This window comes from Gambusia affinis, linkage group LG19 (genome assembly GCF_019740435.1).
Source record: "Gambusia affinis linkage group LG19, SWU_Gaff_1.0, whole genome shotgun sequence".
Taxonomy (NCBI): Eukaryota; Metazoa; Chordata; class Actinopteri; order Cyprinodontiformes; family Poeciliidae; genus Gambusia; species Gambusia affinis.
The window spans coordinates 13,840,167-13,850,605 of record NC_057886.1 but is presented as its reverse complement, the minus strand read 5'-3'; the positions used below and the strand labels follow the sequence as shown (position 1 = coordinate 13,850,605).

The window sequence follows — 10,439 nt, the reverse complement described above, 5'->3', positions numbered from 1 at the left end:
AGCATTTTTAGACATAATTCTGCCTTTAGGTGCTTTTCATTGCTTTAATATTGACTGAGTTGGCCACAGTTGATGGGGAGATGAATGAATCTTAATGCAAAGTAATCCTGCAGGAAAACCTGTTTAACCATATAGCCAGAGTTTAATGGAATGATTTTGATCAAAGGATGTTTATTTAATAAAATACCCCTGACAAAACCTACATCTACATCTGAGAATTTTTAGAAAGACCTAAAAGTTCCAGTTTAGATTCTTTTCATCGGTTCTGACTGAACTTGGAGAATTTTGCTATGAAAAATGAGTAAAAAACTAAACTGGTAGATAATACCTCTAAATACTTGCAGCTTTATTTGCAATGGAATACTGCTCTACAAATCAATATGACAATTGTGAAGGCCTTGCACGTTAATTTACCCACAGATATGATTGGGTAGGCCTTCTAACAGCTGTGTTTAGTGTTCATGTTTTGAGTCGGATTAGCAAACTGTAACTGATTGTTCCAACTATTTGTTTTTCTGTTAATTCTATTATTTTACTGGAGATTAAGGGATGAAGTAACAAGATTCTCCCCAATGTCTGCCAGATATTTTTCACCCACTCATCATTGTTCAAGTAGCTGTGGCTTGGCATATTGATGTTTTATCTTGATGTCATCTTGCTGATAGGGTTTAAATGTAGAAATTTTGAGTTGGGTGTATCCTAAAATATTCTTTCAGTTTAACAAACTAGAGTTAGTGAACGAAATGTATGATAAATATGAAATAACCTTGGCAGTAAGTTAGAGGATGGTATTCAACTTGTTTTGCAAACTTTTCTCCACTGTCAAAGGGATGAAAGAATCAAATGACATCTTTGTGATTTGCGTTTTAACCAGATCCACAGAATGATCCATTTATTGATGTAAACTCAGATCAAATATGAACAATAGTACTGAACCAGATAACAATTTGACATATTTCATCATCATAAAAAAAATAAAATAAAAATCAAGCAAAAGGGTGAATGAAAAACAAATTTCCATCAACAGTGTTATGGCAAACGGCTTTACCCATCACATTAAACATATGTCCGTTTTTGTTTTTTTTTAAATGTCCTTTTAAGAATTATGCTTCATGATCCAAGGACAGCAATCAGTCTCCTTCACAGTCTGAGGAGTCCAGGGAGAGAAAGACATCTGCTTTGCACTTCAGAGATCCCTTGGTTTCCTGGAAGAGTTCACAGCTCTGCAGGTTTGGGGTAATGTCTTTAATGCAAAGAGGCTGTTTGGAGAGAATGGAGACAGATCATAAGGGAATCAGGATTAAAGTATCTAAAATCACGACTAGTTTTGTGCACTTGATTGAAGACAATTCATGCTGCTTTTACACAGCAACAAATATTCTGCAACATTATACTGTGTACATTCAAATCCAAATCTTGTAGTATTCTATCCATATTTTCTAAAAAAAAATTATTGTAGATTTATTTTATGCAGGCGGTCAGTTTCTAAAGTAAAGGTAGAACTTTTTTCATACTACTGATATGAAAAATATTTGTCTAAACGGGGTACAGAATGCAAGCCCAGAACTGTTCGTTTTTGTTTTCCCATTAAAGTTTAAGATTTTGCAGCGAAGAGCCATATGGCGTTGAATAAACAGTTTCTGTTTAATAATTAATATTATTAAATTATTATTAAAAAAAAGAGTGCTGCCAAATTTCTGTAATGTTATGTTTAATCGTCTGCTAAATAATGAGGAAAAACAAACGAAACATACTTCGAAAAGTTTACTGAGCAAATGAATTCCCACTAACCATCGTCTTTAAAACAGAGTTATGAGAGAGTAACTGAGATAAGACGCTGCTGGTGGCAGAATCTCCGCTCTCTGACGGGGATTCCTCTCTCCTCGCGAACGTTGACGACCTCCGGATCCCAGACAGCAAGCCGGACGCTCTGCCCACAGAGTAGTAGTTCGGTCCGGCCACCTGCTTGTACCAAGCCTCCGACGGGCTGCAGGCGAAGAGAAGGAAAATCGCTACGATAGGAAACATAAGTTTAGAAGTCATCTCCATGTCGAGAGCAGAGGTCTGAGCTGTTCCTTATCTCGTTCCTTATCTGTTCGGCTGCTGGTTCTTCTTTCTGAGACTACTTACTGTCCAAGATCCTTATATAGGGCTCCAGATGATCATCCCATCGTCATGAGAGAGCGAGAGAAAGAAATAGAGCGAGAAAGAAATTCCTTGTGGCACTAAAATCAAAAACCTTGCTTTTCTAACTTTGTGTTTTGACTTTTAGTTTAGGTTTTACTTTGCTTAGGTTGCCCTAAAAAACAGAATTATTTATATTACATTGTGTTTACTCTGCATTAAATGGGAGTCAGGTATATTGTTAAGGGGCAAAACTATAGGGGCTATAATAGACTGTATTTGTAATCTGTAATTGTAAGGTTTCTGCATCCCAAATAAGCAACCATCTGTCAGGGTGAAGAAAAGAAATGAAACTTAAGTTAATGAGTATCTAAAATTATAGATATATATGGCATATTCTGTGTTGCAAGGGTAGTAGCTGACAGAACAGATAACTCCTGTGTAAAATTTGCCAACAAACCCTCAGTAAAATAAATTTTTTATTACGAGCCTGAACTAACAAGTACATTTATCAGTCAAAGTTTATTAGAGGGGAACAACTTAGTTCTGCTAGTAATTCAAAGCCAAACGTATTATTTCCCCGGTCTGTAAATACTGATGTTTTAAACATTTAAAATGTTGAAAAACAGCAGTGAATATCTCACAATGTTTTAATAATCATATGAATCCCTATTGTTTCTAAATTATTTAAGAGTGAAGAATGATAATGGCCTGTTGGAACAACACTGGATTCTTTTTTTTTTTTTTACTCAGAAATTACCAGAAAACTCCTTTAAGAACAAATATATAAAGTATATAAATTTATAAAGTGGTATAGCCCATCAAACACTATGTTGGCACGCTGTGTGATCGCGTTGCATAAAACCTATTAAACTATCATGGCTCCAACCCTGCACCTACTGTTAACCACAACATAGGAACATCAGGTTGCAGTGCACGACACGTGGCTCCCTGCATAGAGATTTTGTACATCTGACATTGAAGTGTGAAAAGCTGAAACAGGCTTTGTTTAAGTGACCTGATTTTTACAGGCTGAGAAGTGCAGCTTTGACCTAAGACCCTGTTTTTTTATGACAGGAAACTGCACATTGAGGCGAATGATAGAAAAGCACGCAAAAGAAAAAGAGACTGCCTGTTTTTCCACTCTGTCAGATGTTAAAACGTCTGTTAAAATTAAAAGACCTGAAAGATTTAACTTGACTCAGCCTGAAAATGTTGGCGGAAAGCAAACAATTGATGTGGACTCTGTTGCTTCTATTTGTAGAAGGTAAATACAATTGACTTTTGAAATATTTTTCATCTATAGTATGTTGCAACATGTAGAAATGTTTCTTTTCCAGATGTTTTCTCCAACAAGTGCTTCGTGGATTACCCCCAGCAAACCATCTGCGCTGTCAGAGGCTCGCCGGTTGTCTTCTTTTGTATCTTTAATTATATTGAAAAACAAGAAGTTAAAAAGTTCAGGTGGGGTTATGTGAAGTCTTCTAAAGTTCGTTTAATTTTAAATTACCCTGGGAACGTATCTGAAAGATATGAGTACACCGGAGACAAAGAGCATAACTGCTCTTTGAAAATACACAAAGTGAAACATTGTGATGCTGGGAAATATTTTTTCAGATATAACAACAGAAGATGCCCCACTAAGCTTCTGGTATTGAACGTTATTGGTAAGTTATTTCTCATTTGATTTAACATCATACTGTTTGTATCAAATAAGTGAAAATTTAAAAGAAAATCAAATCCAAATTTCCATAGATCTGAATATTTCGCTGCAAAAAGAAGCGATAAAAGAAGGAGATTCAGTAAATCTCACCTGCAAAAACCGCTGTGACGGTGAAGAAGGTTCATATGGGTACAGCTGGTTTAAAGATGGAGAAGCCATAAATGAAGGACAAGTACTTCATTTAACAAACGTGTCCTCTAAACATTCAGGAAACTACACTTGCTCCCTAAAAATGAAAAATGGAACAACTTCAGGAATCGTACAAGTCGATGTTGAATGTGAGTATCAGCCTCAACAGAAAGACTGATCTGTACAGAACCACCCTCTAAGTAATGCTGACATTTATTTTGCTAAACAGGCAGGGACTTTTTGAAAATCAGTTTGACAGGGAGCCTTGAGAAAAGTATAAAACTTTAGTATTTTGTTTTATTTGTGCTTTTGAAATTTTTGTTCAGTTTTTTTTTTCTTTTTTTTTTTTTTTTTTTTTAAATGTGGCCAGTCAGATAAATTGATGTTTGTACTTTTAAAAGAAATTATTTTAAAATTCTGTCTTCACCAATAAATTTATTGTTCCCAGCAGTGACTGTAGCTTGTGTTGTATAGGTGGATCATGAAGGCAAGACTGCAAATGTTCCATGCAGCAGTAATCTGCAACTTTGTCGTGATAAATAATCTTCCATGACACAACGTCCCCCCTTCTCCTCCTTCCAAAAAGCCTAAACTTTAAACTCTTTCGTTTATTTTCAGATGGACCCAAGAACACATCTGTGCTTGTCAGATCATCATCTGAGATGGGCGCAGGCAGCAGCATTGTCCTGATCTGCTGCAGCGATGCGCATCCGCCTGTGGAAAATTACAGCTGGTTCAAAATAGCAGAAGGTTGGACACAGAAAGTTGGACATCAGGCTGAGTTGCTTCCTGTTCATGGCGGTCAGTATTTATGCAGTGTCTCCAACAAACACGGAAGTCAAAACTCCACAGTTTTCACTTTGAAGAAGAATTGTAAGTATCTCACTAAAGTCGTTGCCTTCTATGAACTAGTTTTTGGAAAATGCATTAAGAAGTTCATTAGGTTTTATTTTCTTGCATTTTTTTTTTTTTTTACAGCTTATTGGACGTTTATGAGAGACATGCTAGTCATTATCAGTGCCAGTGTTGTCCTGCTTCTAGTTGTGACATCTGTTATTGCTGTTTGCAGGTGAGCTGTCTTGGCTTTAATCATTTCTATTAAAAGCAGAGACATTCTTTAGTGTTAGCGACCTTAGTGTGTGTGTAGAGCATTCACACAGCAGCTGTTTACACGTTACTCATCCTTGTAGGAAATGCTTTTTAGTTTTGAGTAAAGTATTACATGGAACCAACAGGAGAACCTTGCGTTTATTTTCTGAGCTTAGATTCTAGACATACGTATCACCCACAGCTAAAGAATCTGATGTTTCTATAAATATTAAAAACTGAATACAGAAAACTGAATGAACACAATATTTTTTTCCCATCAATATCAATTTGTAATATTTTCTTTTTTAAACTGAAAAACAATCACCCTAAATTATATTTGCTGCTCTATTTCAGGCTCACCAAAATCAAAATGATGGCAGAGACAGAACAACTGGAAGCAATGCAGGTCATCTTGTTTTGTTTCCTTGATTTACACCACAGACAGTATTGTTCTATCGAATGTTATCTGAAGCCAAATCAAGTAAACATCTCAAACTCTGAGTCATAACAGATAAAATGCGGGAAAATAAGAATTTGTATGGCTAGGGTTAAAAACTTTGACTTCTAATATTTATTTAAACATTTTTGTTTCCTTTATTTATCTACTAATATGTATTTGCATTTTTGTATTCAGAGGACAGATGGTGCGAATCGACTTAGGTGTGAAGACAGTCACCAGTCACAAGCTGTCAACGATCTTAAGGTTGAAGAAGATGCAACAGAAATAATATATGCAACTATTGAATTTCAAAAGGGAAGAAAGAGAACCATGTGAGACATTCTGACATTTGTTAACACATTGTTATAATCAATGAATAGAATAGATGGTACAAGTGCTGATACACATTTTAACTTTCAGGAAACAGCAGGATTGTGAAAATGAAACTGTTATTTACAGCACAGTTCGCAGGTGAAGTCCAGGAAATGTGTTTATATATATATATATATATATATATATATATATATATATATATATATATATATATATATATATATATATATATATATATATATAATCTTTTGATTTAAACAGATTTGTTAAAAAACATTTTATTTCTTTTTTAGGAACTAGCTTTTGAGCCACTGAAATAGGACATCCTCTTGATGTGATTGCTCACAGCGCAGTCTGAGTCAGAGCAAAACCTTCTGCCTGTGGGATCTTTCTGGTTGGTGGATGTCTCTTTAGATGATGAAAAGAAGTACAGCAACTCACATTTAGTCTGTCTGCCAGAAAGTGTGACTCTTGATGATAACTGAAAAATAAAACTCCAATCAGCTTTACCGAGAAAATGTTGACGCACAAAAACTACCATTGTTTGTCGATATTTGCATAGTTAGTGGTATGTGACTACAGAAAAAGTTGTTGTCAATGACTAACAGTTACTTCTTTACATTTGTTTTATGTGAGGAATCTCTCATAGTATGATTCTTGCGAGATACGAGAAATTTCTTAGAAATGTTCTCAAAAACATGTAAAAAGCATCTCTGAAAAGTTTGGAGTGTTCCTTTCCACAATCCAACACACCATATGCCTGTCTAGAAAACCTGAAAAGACTGTTCAGTTTTTACTTCTAAAGCCAAGAAATTTGTTGTTTTTAATAACTGTTGAACTTTACCTGTAAATTCTAAAGAAAAATCTGAAAGTCTGTCTGTGCACATGCAAGTGACTCATTCACCACAATAAAACGACAGTGCCTCCCAACCTGCGACCACTTCCTGTGTTATGTTCTGGGCGTTTTTTCACAGCTTTTGTGGCCTGTCACCTAAATATGTGGTTCTTTCAGATGTGAAGTTGAAACCGAATTCAACCATAATCCTGGGAAGCCCACCCAGTACAGGTGGTGGGAGACTTCTGGATAATGTCTCCAACATCATGCATGACACTGTTGGACCACAGTAAAGTGTACTACTATTACAACTGCTCCTAACAAACCGCATGAAAAACTGTCAGAATTCAGCTGACGTTCTTTTCATAGATTTCTGTGTTGTTGCATGTTGCACTTCTTTACACAAGTACAAAAAGCACAATTTGTACAGCAAACTTTAAATTATTTTCATTAATTTAAAGTGCCATTTTCCAAACGCTATTTTACAGTCTATCTTCCAGATTAAGACATAGTCTTCTGACAATGTAACATTATCCCTTTTCACTCAAGTTCATCTTATGGCTGTAAATAAGCTAGCGGAGGTTGGGGCAAACAGGAAGTGGGCCCGCAAAAATAAAAGTCCATTACTAATTGCAGGTTACACAAAGCACATTTGGTTAGATTTAAATAAATATTGAGCATCATGATATCCTAAGATTAACATGTAATTTTGATGCATTAGGTTTTTGTAAAAACAAGAACAAAAAAGTAGACTTGAAGTGGATGTCTCAATTTGCCTCCTTTCATGCATTTGCTCTTCAGGGAATTTAGAAATGTCGTCATAACTACGTCAACACTTCTCACTGTTTGGGGATGTTTTTGGCCTCATATGGTATGCAGCATACTCTTGTCAATGACATTCTTTGAAAACACACACAAAAAGGCTGTTTGTATAGCTCTCTAACAAAATGAATTATGAAGATTGTTTGCATCTATATCATTAAAAAAACATGAGCAAAGTTGAGGTTATGGAAATTAGCAAAAGCTATATCCAGGTTCTTTCATGTATTAGATCTCTTGCTCAAAAAAGTGACAGTGACTCAAAGATCAAACGTACACATGAAGATAATTATATTCTATACCGAGTCTTGTTTGTGATTACTGTGTAGCCGGTGTTATGCCGAGAAACGCATGCCTGCCGAGAATTGCATCCCCTGTCGCGGGAGCGCGCATCGCTCTAAACTCTCGCATTTTAATGAGGAAACGGACTGAAATATGACCGAAGACGAAACTTTTAAAGACATTCGTAACAATATCACGTTTCTTAACGATGTAAGCCCTAAAACGGTGGGTTTTATATCGCAGATTAATTGAAATAAATACGGTTTTTACACATTTATTGAGACAAATGAGTCGAACGTTTTTCAGTCAGTGTCTGAAGAAAACGCTCTCCGCATTTGATTTGAAATTTCCCGATTTTTCATTTAACATCATATTAGCTTAAAGTATTACAAAACAGAAACCCATTATGTAGAACATTTTATATCATGCTTAACCGTCTAGTCTATTAATGTAGAGGGGATGCATTTTAATTACTGAGCCTGCCAATATTTGTATCCCCTGTCTACTGTTGATATGAAACGTATAGCAGTAGCACAGAGAATAAGTGTCATTACGTAGAAAAGGTAAAGTCCCTCTTAACTCTTCATTTCTTCAAGTTAGCAGAGGGATGCATTTTTTTGCATATCAAATTATTAGCTTGCCAATACATGTAGACCTTATATATTTTCTACAAATATAATTCTACTGACACAAAACGTATACCAGCAGTTCATAAAACAAGTGTGATTATATAGAAAAAGTAATTTCACTCTTAACTCTAAGCAGGGGATGCATGTACAGCAAAGCCTATAATTAGCCTGCCAAAATATGCATGGCCTCTCCGTGTTCTTCAAATATTATCCTATTGATATAAAACTCATACCAGTAATTCATAGAACATCTCTGATTATGTAGAAAAGGTGAAATCCCTCTTTAATTCTTTATTTCTCCAAGTTAACAGGGAAAGCATTTTTTTGGCAATATGGATGTCGAGCCTGCCAAAATATGCATGCCCTATCTATTTTCCTCAAATTTTATCCTATTGCTATGAAATTCATACCAGTAGTTCATAGAACTACTCTGATTATGTAGAAAAAGCTATTTCACTCTACACTCTTTATTTCTCCAAGTTAGCAGGGGATGCATTTTTTGGCAATATGGATGTTGAGCCTGCCAAAATATGCATGCCCTATCTATTTTCCTCAAATTTTATCCTATTGCTATGAAATTCATACCAGTAGTTCATAGAACTACTCTGATTATGTAGAAAAAGCTATTTCACTCTACACTCTTTATTTCTCCAAGTTAGCAGGGGATGCATTTTTTGGCAATATGGAGGTTGAGCCTGCCAAAATATGCATGCCCTATCTATTTTCCTCAAATCTTATCCCATTGATTTAAAACTTATACCAGCAGTTCATAGAACTACTCTGATTATGTAGAAAAAGTTATTTCACTCTAAACTCTTTATTTCTTCAAGTTAGCAGGGGATGCATTTTTTGGCAATATGGAGGTTGAGCCTGCCAAAATATGCATGCCCTATCTATTTTCCTCAAATCTTATCCCATTGATTTAAAACTTATACCAGCAGTTCATAGAACTACTCTGATTATGTAGAAAAAGTTATTTCACTCTAAACTCTTTATTTCTTCAAGTTAGCAGGGGATGCATTTTTTGGCAATATGGAGGTTGAGCCTGCCAAAATATGCATGCCCTATCTATTTTCCTCAAATCTTATCCCATTGATTTAAAACTTATACCAGCAGTTCATAGAACTACTCTGATTATGTAGAAAAAGTTATTTCACTCTAAACTCTTTATTTCTCCAAGTTAGCAGGGGATGCATTTTTTGGCAATATGGAGGTTGAGCCTGCCAAAATATGCATGCCCTATCTATTTTCCTCAAATCTTATCCCATTGATTTAAAACTTATACCAGCAGTTCATAGAACTACTCTGATTATGTAGAAAAAGTTATTTCACTCTAAACTCTTTATTTCTTCAAGTTAGCAGGGGATGCATTTTTTGGCAATATGGATGTCGAGCCTGCCAAAATATGCATGCCTTATCTATTTTCCTCAAATTTTATCCTATTGCTTTGAAATTCATACCTGTAGTTCATACAACTGCTCTGATTATGTAGAAAAAGTTATTTCACTCTAAACTCTGTATTTCTCCAAGTTAGCAGGGGATGCATTTTTTGGCAATGTGGATTTTGAGCCTGCCAAAATATGCATGCCCTATCTATTTTCCTCAAATGTTATCTTATTGATTTAAAACTTATATCAGCAGTTCATAGAACAAGTGTGATCATGTAGAGAATGTTATTTCTTTATTGTTGCTATTGCAAGGATACTAAAGGAAATAAATCCGACAATGCAACCTTGCTAAATGTAAAGCATGCACCAACAATTTTTATTTTGGTTTAACATAAAAATTAAATCACTTTTTTATAAAATTCTACAAAATAATATTTATAACAGTAATTTTTTGGAAAACCAATCATGTCAAGTATAATTATGTCACATGTTTAAACTGCAAATCCTGCAGTCATTAAAGGTCCAGATTGCTGCAAACAAAATCTACAAACACATTGCACAGCAGTTGTCTGTGTTGGTTTGTGGGAACTTAACACAGCCTAGGTGGTACCACTACTTGCATCTGTCACATGCGATCTGTAAATAAAAA

At 35.2% G+C, this 10,439-nt stretch overlaps 2 protein-coding genes across 6 annotated transcripts; one reads left to right on the top strand and one right to left on the bottom strand.

Annotated features, from left to right (window-relative positions):
• Nucleotides 1-854: 854 nt before the first annotated feature.
• On the bottom strand, nt 855-2,164 carry LOC122821795 (neuropeptide B-like). The gene is made up of 2 exons (XM_044100013.1): nt 1,792-2,164; nt 855-1,259 (listed from the first exon to the last, which is right to left on the bottom strand). Exons 1-2 carry the CDS (start codon nt 2,047-2,049, stop codon nt 1,131-1,133), a joined length of 387 nt encoding a protein of 128 aa, XP_043955948.1. The 5' UTR covers nt 2,050-2,164; the 3' UTR covers nt 855-1,130.
• Nucleotides 2,165-3,077: 913 nt separating this feature from the next.
• LOC122821794 (sialic acid-binding Ig-like lectin 12) lies at nt 3,078-6,759 on the top strand. Of its 5 annotated transcripts, none has more exons than XM_044100009.1 (9): nt 3,078-3,391; nt 3,465-3,791; nt 3,880-4,125; nt 4,595-4,849; nt 4,955-5,045; nt 5,420-5,471; nt 5,700-5,836; nt 5,925-5,975; nt 6,131-6,759. In XM_044100009.1, the coding sequence occupies exons 1-9, from the start codon at nt 3,337-3,339 to the stop codon at nt 6,135-6,137; spliced, it is 1,221 nt and encodes a 406-aa protein (XP_043955944.1). In that variant the 5' UTR covers nt 3,078-3,336; the 3' UTR covers nt 6,138-6,759. The 5 variants fall into 5 exon arrangements, with proteins under 5 accessions (XP_043955944.1, XP_043955945.1, XP_043955942.1 ...); XM_044100010.1 differs by having other exon boundaries at nt 3,272-3,391; nt 3,465-3,588; nt 3,742-3,791; nt 4,595-5,045; XM_044100007.1 differs by having other exon boundaries at nt 3,272-3,391; nt 4,595-5,045.
• The last annotated feature ends 3,680 nt before the right edge of the window (nt 6,760-10,439 follow it).

Excerpts from the sequence above, each read along its gene's own strand:
- LOC122821794 (XM_044100007.1), top strand. The coding sequence starts at position 3,337 with ATGTTGGCGGAAAGCAAACAATTGATGTGGACTCTGTTGCTTCTATTT. Across the intron at positions 3,792-3,879 it reads TCTGGTATTGAACGTTATTG|ATCTGAATATTTCGCTGCAA; the intron begins GTAAGTTATTTC and ends AAATTTCCATAG. Across the intron at positions 5,837-5,924 it reads AAGGGAAGAAAGAGAACCAT|GAAACAGCAGGATTGTGAAA; the intron begins GTGAGACATTCT and ends TTTAACTTTCAG.
- LOC122821795 (XM_044100013.1), bottom strand. The coding sequence starts at position 2,049 with ATGGAGATGACTTCTAAACTTATGTTTCCTATCGTAGCGATTTTCCTT. Across the intron at positions 1,260-1,791 it reads ACTCTGTTTTAAAGACGATG|CCTCTTTGCATTAAAGACAT; the intron begins GTTAGTGGGAAT and ends CTCTCCAAACAG.